Source organism: Strix uralensis, chromosome Z (assembly GCF_047716275.1).
Source record: "Strix uralensis isolate ZFMK-TIS-50842 chromosome Z, bStrUra1, whole genome shotgun sequence".
In the NCBI taxonomy this organism is placed as follows: Eukaryota; Metazoa; Chordata; class Aves; order Strigiformes; family Strigidae; genus Strix; species Strix uralensis.
This window is the reverse complement of record NC_134012.1, coordinates 86,005,024-86,030,823: the sequence shown is the minus strand read 5'-3', so window position 1 is coordinate 86,030,823 and position 25,800 is coordinate 86,005,024. Positions and strand designations below refer to the sequence as shown.

Sequence of the window (25,800 nt, the reverse complement as noted above, 5' to 3'; positions counted from 1 at the left end):
CCTCATAAAGTAAACTAAAAGAAGAAATAACAATCTACATGAATGTACGTTAAAACAGATACTTGTTTACCTATGTGTACAGCTTACTCTCCTGTTTAGCAAAGACATTCCAAATCTAATATGCTATTCCACTTAGTTGCTAAATCAGGTCTTAATGGTTATCTTCAAGGATTAACCTGTCTTTAGACAATGAAAAACTCTGATGAAAAAAGGGAAAGCAAGACTAAAATTCATTATATCTAAATCACTATTTTGTACTTGAAGATTTAAACCTGATTAAGACCAGTTATTTAAATTACTTTGATTTCAATCAACACATTTGCAATACAATTATTTTTTCCTCAGAAATGTCACAGTTGCTGGGAGAAAAAAGAAAAATAAAGGGATAATGCCAGGAATTGCAGCTAGGGCACTAAGGAGCTAGAAACTGAGCCAATAATGTGGAAGTCCTGTGCCTATGCCCATAAACTGCCTATTTCCATAAAACCACTTTAAAATTGACCTTCCAAGAGAATAGTTGCATTTCAACTGAACTCTCTTATAAAATTAAAAACATATAAAACTTCTTTTTTTTCCCCCCTCCTCTCAAATCCAGTCATTTAATATACAATTATTTTCTGGAATCAGAACCATTTACTAAATACCTGTCTCACCTAGTGTTACACATATTTTCTTAAAGGCAACAGCAACTCAGCTAGTTGTGTCCTCACATATCATCAGACCACTATATTAAGAGTTAGGACAGAGGAAACCCATATTTGGAATAAAGTAGCTATTGAAATAGCAGGATAAAGTTGGCCTACTGATTCTTTTATTGGCGTATAGGAAAAAAAGAGAAGACAGAACAGAACCACTTTTGCAATGAGCAACCCATATGTTCCTGTTGGTAAGACAGTACCTGTGGGATAGGAAGAGGAGGGGAGTCATTTTAAGCAGCAGGCAAATTTAATTCATGGGTTTCTGCAGGGAGGCACTGACAGAGAGGCCTCCTTGGCATTGCTCATCTTCCATGGCATCTTCTTCTGCAACCCTGGCAGCCTGCACCTGGCTCCTTGGCTTCAAACTGGGCCAACTGAGAGGGCATGAAGAGTGTGGGAGCAGAGTACTCGGGCTGGTTTGCCTGTGACTCAGTAGGAGAGGTGAGCAAAACAGGTCTGTCCTGGAAAACACCACTTCAGGCCTTCTTAGGAAGAAAAAGTAATACAGACCTTAAAGTCCAAGCTGTTGTCATGTAGAAAGGCCTTAGCTTCTAACATGCTGCACTTCACCTTTGCAGGACGCTGCAAAGCCCAGCCTTGCTGGCCATGCTCCCTGGTGCAGAGCACTCTTGGTGGGGACTTGCCTGCATCCCACTCTGAGGAACAGGTCCCCAAACCCCACAGAAATCACCAGGGAGATGATGGAGGGAACTCACCTGGTGGCTGGCAGAGCGTGAGGCAGGTGTGAGGCAGTCTAGCCTGCTCCACCAGCACCTGCAGGCAAGCTGAGTTTGCATCAGTGGTGGGCGCTCCTCACCTTGTCTTCCTGAGCTGCTGGCAGCAATGCTGAGCGGGCCCAAGGGAGCAATGAGACAGACTAACATTTCAGAGGTCTAGTCCCTGCTTTCCATCTCCCTCCTTCTTACAAGATACCACCAATGGCAAAAGTGGCAGCATGGGCTCATGGAGGCTAGAGTTGGGTCATACGCTTTGGTGCTTGAGGCAAACTGGGGTTGGAAAGCCCTGCCAGGGAAAGGGGCAGCCAAGAGCCTGCTGTATCCCGAGCAGCACAAACACATCACAGTGCCCTGTGGTATTCAAGGGTCCCACAGTAACCATATGGAAACCATCCTCCTACTGCAACGCACTCATGGGGCAGTCTACGTATGCCCCTAAGATAATAGCACAGCCTGGGTCTAACATCTGACTCCACCCCATAATGCAAAACTGTGTTTAAGAAGCCTCCTACATGTAAAGTCTTGAATGCAGCAATGAAGCCATAAACCAGTACAGGTACCAGAGCTTTATTAGATGTTTCACCAGATACAAAGAAACAGGATTTTATGTTACTCTTTTTTTACATTGAATACACACTCTTGTCATAAAAATTCACATTTGCTATACAGAACTGTAGGCATTTTTTACACAACATTAAAGTACCATTGAATAGATCCTAAAAAGAGAAGGTGCAGCTCTGTGAACCTTTGTGGGCACAACACACAGGGAGCTCCATGTCCTCAGTGTTACACAATCGTCCTTCCCACCAAAATGGAGAAGTCATTCAAATGCATTAATGCTCACTGGGAATAATAAGGCTTCTGTACAGAGACCCCGAACAGTGTCAGGAGGCAGTGTGGCAGTAACATCCTAATCATCACCTACATGATCCTAAAGCTACTGATGACTGAGGCAGTCAAAAACTTATCAACTGTCCTGGCCAGCCCAGATATTTCTTCTTTTCTTTTTAAAATTATAGTTTTAACCACGTATGTTTATTTTCAATCATAATAATTACACATTAACTCAGGATTCTACCTTAAGGATCCCAGCTTCACATCAAAACTGATTTCAGCTACTCAAGAAATCTCTCTTGATCAAATTGACTTTTGTAGGACCCAGAGCTGAGGGAAGAGATTAGTACATGTCATCTCACTGCAGAAAGAAAAAAAGCCTAAGTGTACCTCCATCTTAAGAGATACTCATTGGCATATCATCCAATCTGTTTTTAATTTGGAAGGAGAAATTTTATAACTGAATTCTCATCATCTAAGGTGAGGCTGGTCTAAGAGGACAAGTGTGCATAACTTGGAGTGTGGAGATAAACCATCCCAGGACATCAGATGTAGGACATCTTTTAGCCCCATACTTAACATCTTATAAGAACTTGTGGATTGCTATGGTGCACTGAGGATGACAAACCTCTAACACTCACTTTGAGCAGTGTTGCTCACAGCTGGCAGTTAAAGGGATGTGTATGCAGAAGTTGAGATAAGGAGCACTGAGCAGAGGCAAAAGAGAAGAGTGGGAAGATGCTGCTTTTTAACTAGACAAAGATAATAGAAAAGTGTCTGAAATCAGACTTCTGCCTTCCCTCAAGCACTGTTTAGGTGGGTCTGACTGAAGCTGACTTCACACCAAATGTACTGAAGGGCAGGCACACTCTTCCTACTCCTGTCCAACTGGCGAGGCACGAGATGGACCCTCTATGTGTTCAGTACATGTTTCAGAATTACCCTTGGCATCAGCCAGAGCTATCTCAGACAGAAACCATGAAGGGAGAGCTAGACCTGGCTGGGGGAATGGTGGAGAGGTCATACCTGTGGGCAATGTAGAGATTCCTAACTAAAGCACTAGATCCTGTGAGACACTGGGAAATTATTATAGCTTTCTAAATTAAAGTTGCCACGGCTCCTGAAAGCAGAATGCTGTATGTGGGCTGGCCAGGCCAGGCTGCTCAGCCTCTGACATCTGTTATTTTTACATAAGGATTTTTGCAGTCCAGCCTGGACTGGAGCTGAGTTCAAAGGTCTTCTTGCGAATTTACAGCTACATTCCAGCATGTGACATGAGCAGTACTGCATAGCATCCAGGTACTTCCTCAAAGCCAGGCTATCACCACCCTTCTGTCATGATTGTATCCTAGAAGATGAATTTTAGGCCATTCAATTACATGATCACAATTCCTGCTAGCATCAGCAGGAGCTGTGTGTGCACAGAAGTGATTTGATCTGTATCACATTGGAAAACATGTCTTTGCCACCTTGAACCATCAAGATAGTGAATCAGACAAACATCCTATTCTTTATTTACCAATATGTAAGTGAGCTCCAAGTAACTTCAAGTTTAACTCCTTAGTGCCGAAAAGTGAGGGAGTCAGCCCTATGGACAGTCCTCAGTAATGTTTGAAATCAGAACTGATAATTATGGGATTTAGAGAGTATTATGTGAATGTATTAAGGCAGGTTACACAACTGCCCTTTTCCTTTAGGATTAATTGTAATTTCCTCATACATTGTAGACAATCCATACTCCCATACACACACACCTACAAAACAGCAGCACAGTAAAAAATAAATAGATCACTGAACTCCAACATACTTCTAATCAATACATTGCACATACTATACAGCATATTTTAACCTCATCATTGGGTAAACATACACAATTCACAACAATGTTGACTGCACATAACACAGAAGCTACCACTGACATATGGCAAATACATCATATACACTATTAGCTTTTACTTCACTGAAAAGTTTAGAAGTTTAGAATGGTGTTAACTGAACTCCTGAAATCACCAAATAGCCTACTCAGTTGCTAATACCTAGTGCTCCATATACTATATTCAGGATAAACAGCACTGGAGCTGTGTTTTCAGGACACTCCATTTTTTTGATATTGTGGAGTTAAGCTCCACAATTTTAAATTTCCATCGCAACACAGCATATACTTACTACACATTGACTATCTGCTCCCTCTCATCCCAGGATAAAGGTTTGGTAACTACTTTGAAGTTAGTAGAAATGGTCTAGATTTGTATCAGTATGACAGAAAGCCCAGCATACAGGATCATACATTCTCTCTCATGCACGTATGCATATATATACACACACATGTCATGTTTAAAAGAATGGCTTGAAATGGCAGGACCTACAGAACCACTGAAGTAATCAACAGCAAAGGAATGCAAATAACCCACTGATTTTAAAACTAGGCTCCTGTGGTGTGATTCTGATCCTACCACCCTCTATACAAGGCAGGTATCAGACCCAGGGACCAGCTGCTTATTTGGTCCAAATCACTGCAGGTTGGATCAGTACCAAAGAAAGATAACTCAGCTTGTGTAAACTGGAAAGTGGAGCCAAGTAGGTTTACACCAGCTGAGACACTGCATGTATTGTGCAGCGCAGTTGCATTTTTTCAAATACGACTGAAAAGAAAGGATCGAGTAACCATGTGAAAATGTCAGAAAACAATACTACTTGATGTGTATACAATGAACATACCAAGGGGGAAAATGAGCACAGGAAGAAAAGAAATGTTTTGATGGAGAATGACATGACAGTTTGTGTAAATAGATGCTTATGAAGATCATTAGTGTAGACAGGTATTTTTCTTCTGATGTTATCTCATTTCCCATGCAAGATTCCTCATAATACATGTGCAGAAACCTCCCAAATAAATCAGGTCAGAACAACTTATCTGACCCAACCCTGCAACCACATTTCTGGTTGAAATCAGAGTTTTAGCTGCATATGGATGACAAAGCTGGGCTCCTGAATGGTCCAATTGTGCTGCATAGTGCCTTCTGGCTTGTTCTTTTCTGGCAAGATCTGCCAAACAGTATCAACAAGAAGTGCATCCCCATCAGGACTTAAGAGTTTTGGGGCCTTGCAGATGAAATCCCCAGAAAAGCATGGGTAGTATGGCCCCCCCCACACTTTTTTATTTTAGTAATTAAGGCAAGTTTATCTGTCCCTAACATAAAGTGCTGTGCTTCTCCAACAGAAAGGAGATTGACAGCTAAATAACATAATTTTTCTGACCAAAATTTAACATTCTGCTAAGATTTTTTTCTCCTATTAATGGAGAAACTATATGATTTATCTATTATCCTTCTTGTCAGAGGGTTTTTTTTCTTTGCTTTTATTTTCCAGTACCCAAATGACAATTAGAATAAAACTGACGCTAAGCGAACATTTCATAACAATGCTAACAAGCTCAAGATAGCACTATATTTATTCATAAATACAGGCACACACACACACTTTTCTTAAATACAGCAGAACATTTGCTTTGAGTACACTTCTGTGTAAGCTAAAGGCTTGGTGTGCCTGGTGTGTGTTTGAGCAGGGGTCCCAGGAGGAACTCAGTGGTGTTGATGCTCTCAGATTCAACAGAATTTCAATCAAAATCCAAAAAAAAGAAACCTATTTTTTTCTCCACCCAAGGATTCAGATTACTTTACTATATTAAAAGGATAGGTTAACTCTTTTGACTATACTTAAGCAGCTGAAAGATGACAGGAAGAGTCTGGAAGCAAACAAATCCAGCCAAACAGAAAAATGAAAAGAGCATTTCACACCACATCAGCAATAAATAAGCAAACATTTCCATGCTTCTATGTGGGACATCCACATAGGGTGAGTTCAAAACCAGCATACGCTTATGTTTCATTTTATGTGTTCATTACAGTAATTTTGCTTGGAGAGCTTGTGGAAAATGGAAACAAAATGCATCAACCCACCTCGTATCTTGCTTAGTTGTGGGTGAAAGCACTAGAGTAAACCTTGTTCAATGCAAAGATGGGCTGTGACTCTTGGTAAATTTTTGAGGCTGTTTTAATGCTGTAAAAAACCTAACTGGCTTAGATCATAGATTTCACTGGGGATGACCCTTGCAGTCCTAACCTATATAGAAAAAATTGCTACTGAAGGAGGCATCATAAATTTTTTCAACCAAATTTATAATTATCCTGTCCAAAAACCTGAATATCATTATCCAAGTGTGCATGGATGTCTTTGTGTCATATACATACACTTAAATGTGTCATTATACTATGCACACACTTAAATGTTTCTTTACAGTACACACACACACACACACTTTTTCCAAGGCACCCTCTCAGTACAAAATAGCAGCAAGTGTTCATTTTATTCCACTTCTTCCCAAACTAAAAAAACCCCACAAAACCACTATAATCCCCCGTAACCCACCTGTTTTGTAAGACCATTTTTGTTTTTCTAAACTCTGATGGTAGATGGTACTCCTTATCATCTGACAGAAAATAGCAAAGGACCGTATGATGCTATTGTCTTTTCTCACACAACCAGAAGTTCTAGTAATATCAATGGAAATTTGACCTTAGTCTTATCCCATAAAGCCCTGCAATATTTCAAAGAGTATTTTCCTTGTAAGACATTGTAGCATCTATTGTTTTGCACAAATGAAATGTTTTGCTTTACAAAGTTGTATGCCTGTGCATTGATGGGTCCAGGAGATATGATTGATTGCATTGTATCCAGTTAGGTGTCATACAGTGGCAATGCTCTCATTTTATAAATCACTAAGTTTTCCATACATTTGAATTTTATGTATGTTTCATTAAAAGTAGGATGATCAGCGCCTTTGCTGCTAGAACAGTGCCATTCAGTAGAATTCTAACCTTGTGTTATGCAGTATAATATCCCACAAACAATTTAAGGACTACAGAGTATTGTTATTTGCTAGAAATTGATCTTACACCCTGTAATACAGGAATTTTTCACTGATGAAACTGGCACTGATTTTATGGTAATCAGCAGAGAAGTTCATAGCTGCCTTAAAGAGAAGCTTAAACTGTCCCTATTTTTTTAAGTGCAGTTTTAGTCACATAAGATTAATCCTAGGAGGAAGTGGTTCTCCAAGCTGGCCTAATTTTTTCTCTGCTAAAACCAGGGAAAAAACGCACTGGCAGCTCCTAGTACAGGGTGAGGCCAGCATCACATATCTGCTGACTTGACCTGGGGCAGAGACATTGGAAAAGCCCATTTTGAGAATGAAAAGCAAGCAGGATTTAATCTGTGCTCTGTGCAAGCTATGTAATACATCATGTTTACAGTTCACTGATTATGCGCGTGTTAGAGGCATGACTTTGGATTCACTTCACAAAGGCATTTAAACCTGTAGCTCACTGATAAGTACTATCAGTTAAACCACCTAACAGATGAAGCATAGCAGCTTAAAATTTTTGGGCTAGATATACTGTCCTCTTTCGGTGTAACACACCGTCAGGGAATCCTGCCATGGGCAGGCAGAGGGCAATATACATCCCATTGTGCTGAAAGCAGATTTCTTGGCACTCTTCATAACCATAGAAGACACATGAATCACATATGATATGTCATGGAAAACATGTAAATGGCCTTCTTTTATCAAACACTGTAAACATGTTTAGTTTTCCTTTTCACATGAAACACAAATGTAAAAAATGATCATAAATGATTAAAACATTTCCCCTACACCCACCCACTAAAGCCCTAAACACCTCAGCGTTTATAAGAACATTACTGTTTTACAAGATAATTCTTTTAAAATGCAATCTTTCTTTTTAAATTCTAAATAATGCAACAACATACATTACAGTACTATCAAGTAGTGTCATCTTCACCTTCATCCAGGGCATAGTTGAGCTTTATGACTGTGCTGATAAATTCACCAAGTTCTACAAAATCTGCAGTGATAATATTCACACCACTTTCTCCTGGTTTCTGAGTTCGGACCCACTGCATCATTGCAGGAAGAGCTCTAAGGAGAAAACACAACAATAATTACTCGTAAAGCAGTGAGACAAATGCATCGAGGCAGGATTTACCTACAGCGACTCCCATTGATCTTACTTGGTTTCTAAGGGAACCATGTGAGAAAGGACAAAGGATACTGCTCAGGCTTTTTGAAAACTCTTCTTTTTATAATTTTGATTCTCTGTGAAAATACGTTGATTGCATTTCAACTTCTCAGTGGAAAAGAATAGAAAGAAGATCATACAGGCTCACAGTAATTATTGATCTTGCCTATGACCCAGGGCATGGACTAGATAACTAGATAACTTTTTTATATCATCTGGCCATATGACTCCATGGGAATTGTTTATGGTAAAAGAATTAACAGAGAACTTGTGCCATTTGCAAAGCATGTTGTACACATTCAAGAAAATACTGAAAATAGTATTTTGGGGGACACTGGAGCAACTATGATTACTGCAGTATAAGTACAGCATATACTGAATACCCTTTTTTTCCCATATTAATATCCTAGCCATGAATTATATTTAATCATAAACCAGTGGTCAGTAACTGAAACAGAAGGTACCACAGCCATATCGACTCTTTTCCAAGATGGCATATTTTTTTCATATCAGACCCTTAGCACAGGAATACTGGGGTGTAAAAGATATCTGCCTGTGTTTGTGAGCATAAAGAAATTTTTCTGACACCGTGAAAATATAAGCTAACAATCACAAGAAATATCTATGGGAAAGTAAAGGGGTCCCCAGTCCAGCTGAGTAAGTCAAGCAGCAAGATCCAGTTTCCAGAAGGCAGAATTTAACAGAGTTCCAAAAAAATAAGGTACAGATTTTTCAGAGAAAGGGTATTTTTCAGAGAAATGGTAATTGACCATTGGTACAAACTCCCCAATGACTGTGACAAACTCTGCACTTGGGAGTCTTTAAATCAAGCCTGGATGTCATTCCAAAAATACACTCTCGGTCAACATCAAGCTGCTGAGTTAAATAAAAAAGAACCCAAGGACTGGGCAGGGCCACAGTCAGTTTAGGTGAACATTGTGAACACTGCTATTGCTCTAAAATCTATAAATCTGTGATTGCCCCTCAGCCAGCAGGTTGTACAGCCTTTTTCACAGAGGCAAGGTACATGTAAAATGTTGGTCTGGCAGTAATTTAAATCAGCTGAACATGCTGAACCTAAATCTGCTCTCAAAAGCTTTAGGAAAACAGATGTGAAGAAAACAGAACTATTAGCAGACACAGATTGTACTTGTTGGTGGCCACCAGAATTAGTCATTTTTAAAAACAATTTAGTACAGAAAAAAAACCAGTTATAATTAGCCCCCTCTATGATTTTACAGGAGAATGCACAACACTAAGTTTTTGCTTCAGCAATATGTGCTTAAATCCACTGTAAGATCCACATTTAAGCCCAGCAGCACATTTTATTTCACTCGTTGATTCAGTATGACTGAATCACATGAATGTATGCACACCAGCTCATAAAACTGAGCTTAAGAATTCTGCTATATAAGAATCCAGCCAGCTTTAGATTTAAGTTTATGTAATCCTGAAAAGCTGCACTCTGTGGATCTGTAACAACAGGCACAGGTCAGGTGTTAAACATCCAGCAATACCTGGAATGTTTGAAAAGATCTGTGAGCAACCAGAACCAGGACAGATCTCAGCAGAACAGCATGGACCACCAAGGTGATAAAAGGCAGCTCAGAGAAGTTGAAAACTCCACTGCATCTTCACATGCAAGAGATACTGCTGAACACTGGACAAAGACATAAGGCTGAACTTCTAAGATAGCAGTATGTTGCCTTTGTCTTTAATATTATCCTATTTAAGCTCAAAGAGTTTCAGGTTTGAAGGTGAACTGATTGATTGTAGGCAGGCACAGATTTTTTCTTCCTTCCTTCTGCATAAGTTGATACCCTTGATATTTTACTCCCCCTTGAGGCATAATTAACTTCTTTTGGTGTCCTTTACTTTTTCTGAAGCTGGTTCTGATGTAATTCTGTCTTCAGACCATAGAGTTTGCTGTCTATGCACTTAGCCATATATACTGAAACACTGTTTTCTTTTTCCTACTGTGTTCTTATTAAGCCAGCCTTTAACAGACAGTCATGCCTCCTATTGATCAGTGCTCTGTCTTAAACTCAGTTTGCCCTGCCATTTCATCTCCAGTTAGGCTTCATAGTTAAATGGTTATTTACATTTTACTCTTATTTCACACAGGACACAGTTACATGACCCTTTGTTCATACACAAATTGTTAAAGTCACAGAAATCTTTTGCTCATGAAACTAGAGAGCAGTTAAAGGTAAGTCAAGAAGTGAATCAGATCATCCAACAAAAAGCTTATTTGCATAGCAAAGCCAAAGAACATAATCCTGTAAAAAAACCACAAGCCTGAACAAAAGATTCCACTGACTTTAAAGATTTGATCTAGGCTATGCAACTCTGCTTATCATAGAAAATCATAGAAAAAAACCATACAGATCACCTTCCTCTGATAGTCCCATCTTGAAAGTGCATTACATCAATGACTGTAAGAAACCACATGTTGCTCAGTTTCAGTACAAATCTCTCACATGCTCACAATAATTATTAGAATAAGCCTGCTTTAACATTCCTCAGGGTGCCTTTCTGATAGCAGCACAAACCTTGTTCACCCTTCCTTGTAATTTCGTCTCTGCATGCCTCAAACTAGTAATTGTTCTCATTAAGGGTTTTAGTCAGAGGAACAAACCATGCTGTGTGGCAGCCACCTACATGATTGTGCTCACAGAAACCCAGTACGTACCATGCTCTTCGTAGATATTCTTGCAATGTTGATAAGAAATTATTTTGCTCATGAGCGTATGCAAGTCTCTCAGCCTGCAAACCCTGATAACATCACTGCCTCTGTGTTAGGCAGGTCCTGGCTCTCCTGTGGAGGATATGGATGTCCATGTTTAAGGGTCTCACTGGAGCTCTGGCACCAATGGTTCAGATCCCAACTCTGCAAGCGTAGTAATCTCTGCTGTTATCCCACTAACTACATAGGTGTAGTCATACTGTAACTACATCCACAACTCCATTGTGCTAGTGTAATGATTTTTCCTAAAAAAACAGTGTCATGCTGGCAATAATGACAGCAATGGCACTATTGAAACTGCATGCAGGACAGGCTCTAGCTCTTCTGAGGGCAACCTCAAGTCTTTCAGCCCTCCTGTGCCTCAGCTGTCCCTGCTGTAAATGATGCAGTGAAAGCTGGATGAGTTGATCAGGAGTCCTACTGGCCTCAGAGATGTGTTGTGAGGTTTCAGTGCTGTTAAGTAAATGTTCTGAAGGGCATAAAAGATGAAAAGTTTTCTATTAACATACTACAAACTAAGAGACAGGCTGGAAAAGCTGACAGATGAAGAATACTTGCAGCCCTTAAACTTACTGAGTCAGCTGCATCCCGCAGATGTGCAGTCCAGCCCTTGCAGCCACAATCCCAGTTCTTGGAAGGAATCACTTCTAATTCCTAAGGGTTGCAAAAGCTACCGTGTAATGCTGAGCCACACTCACAGAAAGGTGCTGCTTGCCTTAGCCTAGAGCCAGGGAAGAGAGAGGTCTGCTTGTCAGCAAAACCTGTGTGGGGAGAAAGAGATGAGTCTCCTCCTCTTGCCCCACTACCTGGGGTACTGTTTTCATCCTGCTGCAGCTCCACCGATCTGGGCCGGGGCTGGCTGGATCTGACCCTGGCAGGCCAGTGCAGCACTGCCCCACAAACAGTATCTGAAGTCAACTCCCTTTTCCACATCCCCAGCACAAGGGGAGGGCATGAACAGGGCAAGGAGGGGAAAGCCACAGGAGCAGTGGCGGGAAAGGAGGGGAATGGCACATTACCTGGGTTTGACTATGGATTGAGATCAGTAATCTTGGTGACAAATTTTCTGTCCTGAAGGAATACATAGAATAATATATCATTTATTTGCACTGACTGGGAACTAGGAGGTACCAGACTGCTGCCCCCCACTCCCAGGAGGGTGAGAGAGCAGGAGGATGACAGTGATGTGAATGGATGCAGATGTGGAAGGACCTTGTGGGAAGGGCTGTGGACCAGTCCCAGCCCACCACCGCTGCACCTCAGCACTAGCAGCCAGATCCACCCTGCCACCCACACTGCCCAGCAGCCTACTGCAGGGGCTCTCAGACCTGCCAAAAAGTCTGCATGAGAAGGGGGAGAGCAGAGAAGATCTGGGCAGCAGGGACCTACCTATGCTGGACTATGCAGTTTCATGCAGAGATATTTAATTTTTTCTGAAACCAAAGCTTTTATCTCTAAGTGGCACATCACTAGGTCAGTCAGAGTACGAATCATTTGCGTATGGCTTGGATACCAGGATGGCTTACATCATGCATGCAGACATGCCCTAAATCACCGTTTCCAGCCCTTTTTTTTGTTGAGGAGCCATGCACTTGCTACAGAGATTTTAATTTACAACTCAGTAAAATCTTGGCTCAGCTTTGACAGTTATTTTATTACATCTATCTTCCCTGTTCTGTTTGCTTGCTTATATAAACAGAAATGTGTGCAGATTTCTTTTTAAGTTTTTCACTTCTTTCAGGAACCATTTTCTGATGCACTAAAGAACTCAGCTGAGAAATGCTGTCCTGAACTACAAAACAGGCATAGCCCTTTTCAAAGTTATTGAATATTCAAGAACTTTTTTTTTTTAACCTATCAAAGATCTCAAGTGGACTCCAACGGTATTGAATTTTGTTTAAAAAATAATAAACATTCAAATAGCTTCAGTTCAAGCAGCAAAACTGTGAGTCCCAGAAAGAAAATATGACCTAACTAATTACATTAAAATTTGCTTTAAAAAATTTGCTCTTAGGCTATTTTAGTTCAGAAAGAGGGGTGGTGGGGTTTTTTTTAATGCCTGAGTCATCAAATCCTGACAATGTGACAGAAGACTAACGACAGCAGTGCTCTAAGAGAGGACCTCCCATGGCGAAACAGCGTTCCTCTCTGCAGAGCTTTCAAGGGAGAGGAGGAGGAAAAGCAACTTTGTAAACACAAAATAAAAGGCCTGTTCACTGTTTAATGAGACTGATCACTAAAGGCAGAGAACAGGTTTTCTTCTGGAGTGCAGGGAGTCAGTACAACCTAATCCAGAGTGAGAAACTGGTCTCATTTACAGAGTGCGATGCTGCCTAGCATTAAGCTCCCATTGTCAGTAACATGAGCAAGAACTGAAGCAGGTCCACTTGCTCAGGGCAAAGTGACATGTGGCATTTCTTCCCTCTCTGGCAAAGCACACACCCTGGCTCCCTGCAGCCTTATACAACTAGGTGTTATTGTTCAAGAAAAACAGCAGGAGGATGTACTCACAGAAGCCTGAGTCTAAATCCCTATACTCTTTAACTTTTCTCCCCTCCATCCAATTTTACCCATGTCTGAAAGAACACTGATTAATTCTGGAGCAGTAATTCAGCACATGCTGACTTTGGCTTTTCAAGGATGCTGAGAATTCATAGCTCCAGTGGGAGCTGTGGATGGCTTATGTGTCACTGAATCATAAAAATCAGGACTGGAAAAAACCTTGAAAAGTCATTCAAGTTCATCCAGCCCATCCTGGGCAGGATCAACTAACAAAGATCAACGATACAAACCAATCCTGGCAAATGTTCAATTTAATCAGTACTTACAAGTCCCCAGTGGTGGACATTTCACAACCTTCCTCTGTATTCAGAGCATCCCTATGTAAATAACCTTATACATCCTCATTACCTTCAACTGGATTACCCACAAATAGATGCCACAAATAATGGCATTATGGTGTGCTGCTCAAGAGTGTTCACTGTGTCCTCACTCTGCTCCCACTAAAGATTTACTGTTCATCAGTAAATAAGCTTCCCTGCAGAACATGAACCTAAGGTACCATTCCACAGTACATCATTCTACCATAATTTTCTCTGTGGCAAAACTAGTTTAAAAGGTCCTCTTCTTTTACATGCCAACTGCTTGTTTCTGCTCCCTGATCAAAATTTACTATTGTCTCAGTTGTGCTAATAGACCTGTAGGAACAAAATAAAAACCAGCCCACAGAAATGGTCTGGATTAACAGAAACAAATCAACCATTTTTGCTCTCCCTCTGTCCCAAATGGCCCCATTCATTGATGAGATTGGATCTGTAACGAGACCTCCCAAATTGTTGAACTGACAAATCCAAGGAACAAATGAACTGAAGCACAGAGATTTACACGAGCTCAGCATGAACAGGCTGGGAAGGAACTCTTTAGATTCACTTCCTAACTCCTCAGATCCTCTCTAGTAGTGTGGCCATAAAATCGGCACTACCAAGACCAGACTGACTAGAACCAGAAAATTTGGGTAATGCTGGGTGAAATTTTACTATTAATAGTCTCCAAGGCACACAGGTGGGAATTCCTTTCCCTGGATCCTGAATGGATGTTACACTGCCCACGAGCTGTCATGTTGCAAGAAGTACCTACGTTAATGTCCAACAGCCCTGAATTTATTCTTCTGAAATGCTTATCTATAAATCTATCATTCAGTCCTACTGCTTTATGCAGTTTGGAAACACATCTAATCAGATAACACAGACTGCTGTGCTGGGGTCAGATGAATATTTCAATGTAGTTGATCATAGCACTGTACTCTGCACAGTTAGCAGGGGCCAGATGTCCTCACTCTCCTATTGAACTGTTGTTGACTTTCTGGGTTTCATTTTTAAGGGGGGGGCAGAAACGAGCTCAGAAGGGCATTTCCTGCCCTCCCTTCAAAGAACATTTCAGCTGAATTTATTGAACCTACAGTTCTACGCTTGTGCAAAAATGCAATGGGATATTTAATAGCAAACGGTGGTTCTGGAGGTGATTAATAGGAAAAACATCCTATTTTTCCCTATTTCTGTGATTTTAGCCATTGCACCTAAGGTTTTAACTAATAGTATTAGGTATGTGGACAGCTGAGAAAGGACTTAGTGGAGCCTGTAGTATAAAAGATCTCATTAATGAGACAACCCTAGTATTTTGGTTAGCCTCTTGGACAATGTAGTGGGGAACTGAAGTGGCCAATGCCAGAGCTAAAAGCTTGAACTGCTACCACACAAAGTGAGGCACTTGGCTTTTACATCATGACTGAAGAAGGTCTTGTAACAGATATAGTTAAGCGAGTATGGACAAACACATGATAGTCCATGCATTACCAGGAAAACTACTGCCTGCTGTGTTCAAAGGCTGGCTTTTCTCAGTGATCCAGCAGATCAAGTTATACAAGCTCAACTGCTCTTCTAATCTGGATTTGTGCAAAGCATTTGACACTCTCCCGCATGACATCCTTGTCTCTAAATGGGAGAGACATGGATTTGACAGGGGGATCACTCAGTGGATAAAGAGTTGGCTGGATGGTCGCATTCAAAGAGTTGTGGTCAACGGCTCAGTGTCCAAGTGGAGAGCAGTGATGAGTGGTATTCTTCAGGGGTTGGTGTTGGGACTAGTGCTGTTTGACATCTTTGTTGGTGACATGGAGAGTGGGATTGACTGCACCCTCAGCAAGTTTGCCGATGACACCAAGCTGTGTGGTGTGGTCAACACGCTGGAGGGAAGGGATGTGCCATCTAGAGGGACCTGGACAGGCTGGAGAGGTGGGCCCGTGCAAACCTCATGAAGTCCAACAAGACCAAGTGCAAGGTCCTGCACATGCATCAGGGCAATCCCAAGCACAAATACAGGCTGGGCAATGAGTGGATTGAGAACAGCCCTGAAAAGAGTACCTGGGGGTCTTGGCTGACAAGAAGTTCAACATGACCTGGCAATGTGCACTGGCAGCCCAGAAAACCAACTGTACCCTAGACTGCATCAAGATAAGTGGGTGGTGAGGCACTGGCACAGGTTGCCCAGAGAAGCTGTGGCTGCCCCCTCCCTGGCAGTGTTCAAGGCCAGGCTGGATGGGGCTTTGAGCAACCTGGTCTAGTGGAAGGTGTCCCTGCCCATGGCAGGGGGGTTGGAACTAGATCTTTATGGGCCCTTCCAACTCAAATCATTCTATGATTCTATGATAATTGGTTATCTCTTTAGAGATCACATAGGGGAGAAACATCTCCCACTTTCATAACAGTGGTGCAAGTCTTAAGCTATGAAAATGGAGGGGAACAGAGAGATCTGAGTGCTGTTCAGATGTCATTCCTTTCAACCTTCTGTGGCCCAAACAGAGATAAGCCAGAACACTCATTTACACAGATGCCTGCATGTGGCTTATTTATCTGCTTCAGATAGTTGGTCCTGGTCCCACTTGCACATAGAAATCTGGGTATTCAAGAAGTGCCAAGAAATTCACAGAAATGACAGTAAGCATGGACTATGGAAATAGGAACTTACTTCATTGCCTGTGAAACAGAGAAAACTTGTGCTTTACATAAGAAAACATCTGTCACCCATCAAGGGAACAACTACAGGTTTGGGGCTTTTTTCTAGCTGTTTAAAAAAAGAGTTATGATTTATTCATACACTCATTACACTTGAATCACTGTATCAAACCATTCAAATCAGGTGTTAGAGTTGTCTGCAGAGTGGGAACTGCTTTGTCACAGCTGTATGTTGTAGCCCGTACCAGATCATTCATGGTCAAGTTTTCTTCCACCAGACTCAGCCAAGGGCTTTGTTTTCTCCAAGGGTTGCCACCATGTGTCACCTGGGGACCTTTCAAAGAGCTCTCCTGCTGAATAACTTGGTAGGGGACTCAGGTACGGAGCTGCCCAGCTACTCCGCAGCTCACAGTTTCACTTGCTGCTGATAGATCAGCCCCTTGTTACAAAACTCACATTCTTGAGCTTGTAAAATTTGAATGATGTAAGAAAGAAAATAGAGATTAAAAGGCAATAAATAATAATAATAAAAAAAAGATTTTGCATGGAGGAAATCCTCTGAATGTGGAGAACAATGAAATAGGGTCTACCTGAGTGAATAAGAAGGGGTGTTTTTCACCAGTGTTTAATCTTGCCCAGAACCTTGGAAGACAGATGAATTAACAGAGTGATTCCAAAAATCCCACATTTGAGTAACTGGAAAAGTTAGTAAAAAGGTATGTATCACTATCAGGGAAAGGAGAGCAGCTAGGTGGAAGGCAGACTTTATTTAAGAAACTTCTGACTGCCAGCACTATCACTCTGCTCTATGACCTGTAACAGAATTTCACACATCATTGCACAGTTTTCACTGAAATAGATACTACAATAAATCTAAATTACTTAATTAAATAGGTAAAATAAGTTGGAGTTTTTTTATTCTAATAGCATAACCAGAAAAATTAATGTTTTCATTCTGCAGGTGCTTCGAAATTAAACTGAATCTCACCTATATTTGAATCCTTTGCTATTGAATACAGAGCAAAGCAATTTCTATTTTCTTTTAGATAAACAGCTCTAAGTGGTTCTAATTTTTTTGTTCCATTATGTGGAGATATAAAGTCAGTCTGTGGTGGCAGAGAACAGACAACCAAACTATAGGAAACTGCATGTAGCTGTTTGCCATAGTATGTTGATCAGTGTATTTCACAATATGTTACTCAGACAGACATACTGTAGAACAATTCATACCGAATGTAATGTTGAAAAATGTAAGGAAAATAACCATACTCAAATCAGAGAAAGTTGCGGTAAAGAGATGAGTCTTGCAGCATTCCCAGGAATTTAACACTTTCTGATTCTTCAGAGAAGGTGGAAATCTGCTTCGTTCATGAAACATCATCGAGTAGATTACAATGAAGCAATCCACCCAACCAAGTTTAAATGGAAAATTATGACAAAAATAATTGCCCTTGAAAAAAGGTACAGGGTCATTTTTCATCACTGCTGCTATCTGGACAGCAAGAAGAAGCAGAGAATATAGTAAGAGCTTCAGGCTGCAGTACTGTTACTTCAGGCTGTTACTCCAAGTAACAGAAATTTTGCATAATTACAGCTCTGATTTGAATGATGTTGTGATTAAAACAAGTCAGGAAATGAGATGGTGGGGGACAAAATTATATAAGAACGTACATTTTTTCAGTTAATTAAAAAGATTAAATGTCTAGTTAATGTTCAACATAGCCAATTAAACATTATTTTATTACATTTTGGTCTTTTAAATTTTAAATAATTTTAAATTAGGTGTCATTTTAAAATAAAGTTATTTTGAAACTGTCAAAACACTTCAGTATTGCTGAAACATTCAAGATGAATGTTTTCCTACATATTTTTCTCAAATACAATTAGTCATTGAATTTGACCCAATTTCACAAGTAGTATCAATGGTGTTCACAAACCTGTTTTTCCAGCAAATTTCTGTTTAGCATCAAAATTCCTCCCTGCTGTACCTCTCTCCATCTGAGGCACCCCCTCTTCTGCTTCCTGCTGCCGTTTCCTTTGATTATATTAGTGACTGCCTTTTTGCATGGACTGAACTTCCTCCACCTCTTCCTCCACCAAGCCTTCATGTGCAAAGCTAGTTTTATCATTTCCCTTGCAAGGTGTGTATCAAATACACAGCATCAAGGATCCTTATTAAGCTGCTGTCATTACCACCTTGGGTTTTGCCACCCAGCACCCCAGCCCAGCACCCAGGCTGCAGGCTGTGGGGGTCTACGGTGGTCACACCCCCACTAGCTCCTCCACAACAACTGCTTCATATCACCAGAGAGGGACACTAAGCTACTTATTATCCTTTATACACTTTCTGGCTTCTAGCTCTGGCCTCACACAGCTAAACCAGCTTTGTTAATCAGCTGGATCCCAGAAACAGCATCCTGGGCATTGCTGTGAATCATTTACCAGGAACAGTCTTCCCTGAGCTACTCCTCATCCCTTCCACCTGCTTTCCTCACAACCCAGTATTAACAAGCCCAAAGCATTCATATGATAAACCCTGTATTATGCCGATTATGCCAAATACAGTAGCTAGGAGATATTACGGAATAGCCACTGCTCTTTCACAGTTAGAAATCTTTGTTCTGGCTACAGCTGGGGCAGACATGCCCACCGGGGCTACCTTCTTGCCAAGGATTTGTCCCCCTAACACAGACTTCTCTGAATCTTCAATAACCGGTGGGGCTATGAAAAATTACTGCAAGAGAACCTGCTTCCCCATCCCCAGACATGCCTTGAGACCAGGCTGCTCCCAGGGCTCCCACAAGCAGCTGAGCATGGAGAGGAACACTGCACTGTGTGGTACTGTCCTCCCATCTCCAGTGACAAAGCAAGTGGCATGGATAAGACTGTGCACAGCTGCTTTTGAAAAGGCAGGTTAGCAGCCATGACATTCTCCCATAGAAGGGGACCTGGGAGGAGTCTGCTAATGATCTCTGTTCCTCTTTCAAAAACCAATAGAGCTCATCTTAACAGCAGTCAGCTTTCTCACTCCTGCTTTTCCAGCTGTAAGACTGTTGGAAAACTTCCTTGCTCTGATGGCAGGGAGTCCTTCTCTCACACTCAGCCTGAATTTATTTAGTCACTGTATAACTGTTGCTCTTATGAGAACACCGGCCTTTAGCCTAAACTGTTCTTTTCCCTCCCTGGTATTTATTCCCTGTGATATTTATAGACAGTAATCACATAGCCTCTCAGGCTTCATTGTGCTAGGATAAACAAGACAAGCTGTCTCAATGTCTTCAGCAATTTATTCCCTGATTATCCTAGTTAGTAGTCCCTCTCTGCATCTGTGCCAATTTTAATCTACTCCCCAGAACACTGATGATCAGAATTGTACCGGCTATCCAAAAAGATATCCCACCCACACCTTGGGCAGTAATATCACCACCTTTCTGTGCATGCTGGAAATGCCTTGGTACATATCAGGATGACACCATTCTTTTTCCCATCTGCTTTCCACTGAGGGGCTCAGCTTTAGCCAGTCATGGGTGACACTCCAGCATCTGCCTTGCCTGGCTTCCCCAGCTGATGAGATCCTATCTTACCAGAGATGCTCCCATCATTATGACCTTCCATCTTATACTACTGAATTCCAGCTCATTTCTAAATACTGCAGGCATCCAGTTCTTGCTGTATGTTACCCCTCAGTTTTCCTCTGTTATGATGATAGCCTCTTACTTTGTGTTATCAGCAAACTCCATCAGCAGTCTCCTACAGCTGAATCCAAGGTCCTTCATGGAAATATTAAAGATGCAAGCTCATTGAGGAATGCTACCATTACCTTGTCTTCAGACTGGTACTTCCAACCAGTCCCAACTCCATTTCTGATTCCCAAATTCCATTTCGATTGATTATATCCTACTTAACACTTCACCAGCTGCATTACTGAAATCCCTAAATTTTCCTGTAAAATTTCCATAGAATTAGTTACAAAAACAAATGAAGATCATTTGACACCATCCACCTTTGGCAAAACCTCATCAACAGTTATCTTACCTTCCATTAACCTCTGTATCTTTAATTATTACTTCTTTCCAGTTAAGCTCTTCAGCCTCCTGAAAGTCTTCTCCTGAAAGCTTGTGGGGGCTCACACCATACCCTTGACAATTTTAGATAAGAGCATTATGTTTGCTGCTGTCCACTCTAAACCACTTCATAGGTCTGCTTTAATGTGTGCAATGCTCATGCTAGTCCTTCAGCAATTCTGCTATGGACATTAGACAGATCATGGTGTTCTCTACTTGAATGTATTCACTTCTTACAGCCATTATAAAACATCTTCACCAGTAATATCAGGAGTTGCACAGAAGGCTCCAAGAGGAATCCTGTTCAAACACCGGATGAAAAACTAACTTCCAAGCTCCACACTGAATATAGCAGAACTTAACATGAAGATAAACAGGATTAATAGAGTTAGTTTAACCAACTCACAAGGGCCTATCATTAAGTTAACAGTGGTACAGTTTACTGATTGCAGTGTGCAAAGGAATCCACTAGAAGGAATAAATTCTGTCTGGTAGACATTTCTGCTGACCTTTTTAGCATTCATTACTGGCAGATTTTGTAATCAACTGCTAATAGTCATCTTTTCTTTTAACTCAAACTTATAGCCAACAGTCTTGAAATGTCTAGATGATGCAATCAATGACAACATAACATGACTGACAGCAAAATTCAGAGCAGTCAAAGCTGAGTCAGACTCTTCTACATTGCATGGTCCTGAATCACTAACTCTAGACTACATCTATCATCATGCTGTCCACCTTGATTTCAAAAAGTAATTTCCAATAGTCATGAGCAAAATTAAAATGGACATTAGGAATGAGGGAAAAAGTATGATATTGTCCCCAGACTGACACTTGAACAACACTGATATCAAGGGACAAGTAAAGGCTGAGTAGTACAGTGCTAGACACCCATTGCGGTATTAAATAGATCTAGCCCAAAACCAAGAAATACTGTTCTATGAGAAACTCCAACATTTAAAAATGTGATTTTTATTCAAATTAGAAAGAAAATACAAAATGTTGGCCTTTCCCATCAAATAAAGTTCAGGACCTATTTCTAAATACAAAAATGAAAATCTGTGAATATAGAAACAGCATTAAATATTGTAATTAACACCCTAACATATATCTGAAGACAAGACAGAATTAATAGAAGTACAAAGTTGAAATGTTTTGACATAAACTATTTTGCTAAAATAGACTTCTCCCTGGAGAAAACCACTGAAAGATGAGTTCCTGAAAAAAAGCAGACTTTAAGATACCTGCAGTTTTCAATAAAAAGCTGCACCAATGCGAAAAAGAACAAATGGTTTTGTAATCACTGGGTTCAAACAATTTACACAAACAGGCACTCACTACCACATCTAACAAACTAACAACTGTAGATCAAACTCTTAAAAAAGGAAATAAAGTATTAACCAATATACCACTGATATGGACTCAAATTAGCTTTAAAAACAAAAATGTTTTCATGATTTTGAGAGCTCTTACTGGTTCTGATCAGCACTAAAAATAGGCAGACATTGTAAGAAGTCTCATGCTTCCAGTAATTCTGGTAACTTCTGAATTGATCTCATATTTTATTTAATGAGAACTCCACATTGATGAACTACGGTTGTTATACCACAGATGAAGCAAACCACATCACAGACCATCAGGGAAAAGGTAGACTAAAAAATACATTATATAGCTTGTAAAAATATAGCAAGGGATTGCAGAGGACACATCAACAATAAAGTCAAGTCCTCCTGGAGTGAAGCCAGGATAGATATTTGATTGAGACACGCCATAACAAAGAGGTCATAGAATCACAGAATAGTTTGGGTTGGAAGGGACCTGTAAAGGTCATCAAGTCCAATCCCCTGCAACAAGCAGGGGCATCTTCAATTAGATCAGGTTGCTCAGAGCCCCATCCAACCTGACCTTAAACGTTTCCAGGGATGGGGCATCTACTATCCGGGCAACCTGTTCCAGTGTTTCACCACCCTCATCGTAAAAAATTTCCTTTTTATATCTATTCTGAATCTACCCTCTTTTAGTTTAAAACCATTACCCCTTGTCCTATCACAACAGGTCCTGCTAAAAAGTCTGTCCCCATCTTTCTTATAAGCCCCCTTACAACATCTGTAAGATGCTACATCTGTAGGTCTTCCCTGGTCTGCAGATGTAGTTGCTGCATCAGAGAAGGCCACAAAGTTGGTCAGACAGGACTTGCTCTTGGTGAAGCTCTGCTGGTTGTCTCAGATCACCTCCCAGTCTTCCATGAGCCTTAGCATAGCTTCTCTGAGGATCAGTTCCACGATCTTCCCAGGCACAGAGGGGAGGCTGACAGGTCAGTAGTTCCCAGGGTCCTCCTTTCTACCCTTTGTAAAAATGGGTGCAATGTTTCCCTTTTTCCAGTCACCAGGGACTTCACCTGACTGACGTGACTTTTCAAATATGATGGAGAGTGGCTTGGCAACTACAACAACTAATTCCCTCAGGATTCTGGGATGCATCTCGTCAGGTCCCCTAGACTTCTGTACGTTCAGGTTCCTCAGGCAGTCTCAGACCTGATCTTCTCTTACCGTGGGAGAGACTTTGCTCCTCTAGTCCCTGACTTGAGGTCCATCCACTCAAAAGGTGTAGTAAGAGAGATTGCCAATACAGGTCATTCCCTCCTTCTTCAGCACGACACAAGAGTTTTGCTGGACCACTCTGCTTCACTGGCACCAGGCAACGCAGACCTGTCGTGTCAGCCATGCACTGAGCGTGAGAGTCCCTGCAGTGGCTCATGCTCCTCTTGTGGGATACAGATCAAGCTGCACATTCACCACAGAGCTGCTGCAGTCTCCTTCTTCCTAAAAAGCTCTCACAACACATGCTAATGGTGGTCAGCCTCAACTGAGCATCTGCTTCATATCAAGCGTCAAAGACTAGCCACAGAGACCTTGCACCCCTCCACCCAGCAGTGACGTGGAGGGAGATGTGCTAGATAGAACAGCCTCTGCAAGTGTGATCCAACATGCTGGTATATTGTGCATCAGCGGACATGTTATATAAAAGATTACAAGAGTGCAGAAGCATGGGCCTGGAGAAAAATACACACCACTTAAAAAGAAAAAAGCAGATCTGAGTCTGCATCTCAGAAGAGATGTACCCTGAAGAGTTGCACAGCCGGTATGGTTGATGCTGGCTGCAAGCAGAATAGAAGCCCAGAAGGTTACTGAAAGGGAATTACAGTAACTGAGCCTTGTGGTCAGTCCATCCAATGCATTATTTTCAGCTACTAGAGAATAAAGAAAAGTCTTGCCTGAGCTGGAAAATATTTTTCAAGCAACAGCCCACCTATAATTCTCATGAGAAATACCTTAGAAGAAAAAACACCCAGATGTTCATCATATTGATTACTACTTCCACAAATGTTCCTCAGACTGCAGAGCTCAAAGGAAGGAGCTTTCCACCAAGAGAAAACTGTTCAGTTGGATTTATGTCTCTTCTGTTCTAGCGCAGCCAGACAGTAATAGCACTGAAACGCTGTCTGATGGAGAGAGGGAGCCAGCAGCAAACGCCACTAGGTGAGACAGATCATTATCTGCCAAATGCTCTCTGAGCTGAGATTAGCAATGGGCTCAGAATTTACTGTGCCTGGTGTGAGAGCAGGGCAAGAGCATGGCTCTCATTTCCAGTGCTGCAGCAGTGACCTTACTCAACCTTCTTGGCTGAGCCCTGTCCTTACCTTCTGCAGAAGGATGGTTAACAGATGGACCAAACCGGGCGCAGTCACGTGCCATGCCACATGCTTATACTCTTCCGAGAAACAGCACCAGTCTTAGACAACATACAAGTATCTTGATGACCTTCCAGCAATGAGCTTCAGGACCACCCACCTAGCACCCGATGACAGCCTGAAACAGCATCTCTGGGTACAAAACATCCTTTCCTAATTCCTCCCAGTGGCAACTTTACAGACTGATGGCTTCATATTTAATTATTTCATCTTAATTGTTCAAATCCTGACCATCACCATGCATGCAGCTGAAGTAGAAATGAAACTTGCTGACTGACTGCTTGCAACAGCCTAGAGGAAGAAATGAAAACAAAGTAAAAAGAGTGTACATGGGAGGCCAGAGATGACAAAAGGTGGCTAAAGAAAGGATGGAGTAACAGTGCTCCTGAGCAGAGGCAGATCCTCTACCTGACACAGGGACAGCGGTCACGAACCCTGCAGAGCCAATGGCTCAGTTGAGACAGCAGGGAAGGGTAATAGGAGTTGAATGCTCACTGCTTCAGCTTTTTCCTCAATCAAAAGCAGGGAATGGAGGGGTGGCCCTGTTGTTACTTTCCTCTGGTAAGCAGCAAAACCAAGGCAAGCCATAATGAACTTACTTAGCTCTGAGGAAAAGCCTGCTCACAAGGAGGCAAGTTTCTTTGCAATATCCACTCAAACTTTGGGAAACAAGGCAACAAATGTGCTGGCTAAAATCATCCCTTCTGAGTTACTCAAGCAACACACACATACCTGTAGGAATTCTCTGGATTACAGCATTGTGTCAGAGCTGTAATTTGAATGGGTCTAACTGGAAAAGGAGACAACCCAGCTTCAAACTTCAGAGTATGTAAATCCAAGTAGGAAGGGAATAAAGGTCTATGGCTGTCCCCCTTCGCTGTCCAGCAGCAAAATTAAGGGGCCCATCATCCAACATCTGATTTCGTTCCTGATTTACTACATAACAGTGCTTGCTGGCACAACTGTGAGCACCATGGTGCTGTCTGAAAAGTTAAGCAGGTTTCAGTACCACACCATGAAACAAATGATGGTAAGGTTCCTCCTTTGTGATATAGCTCAGAAAACAAAAAAAAAATTTCAATGGGAAAGTGCCTGCATCTCACCATGACTCCTACTCCACTCTAACCACTCATTCTCCTTCATATTTTAATACTATTTTATGATATACTACATTCTGGATGACAGTTGCTTAGTTACAAAAACTCTCAGATCAACAGCTACAGTATTAAAATCTTGCCAAAGGTCAAATCCCACTGTATGATCATTCAGTGTCTTAAAGACGTGTCTTTTATTATTTTTCTTAGTGTCTGAGATAAATACTGAAGGACATTTTACTATAATAGGCTGTGCTTTGTTGAAGCA

The 25,800-nt window shown here is 41.3% G+C and overlaps 1 protein-coding gene across 2 annotated transcripts in view; it reads right to left on the bottom strand.

Moving 5' to 3' along the window:
• PLCXD3 (phosphatidylinositol specific phospholipase C X domain containing 3) overlaps positions 1-25,800 on the bottom strand; it is a 101,445-nt gene that overhangs the window by 11,349 nt on the left and 64,296 nt on the right. The window contains exon 3 of one of the 2 annotated variants that reach the window (XM_074856409.1): positions 8,131-8,267. In XM_074856409.1, coding sequence (XP_074712510.1) covers positions 8,131-8,267 — 137 coding nt within the window. Of the gene's footprint in view, positions 1-1,986; positions 8,268-25,800 lie in introns of those variants that run through there. The other variant, XM_074856410.1, reaches the window with a different exon arrangement.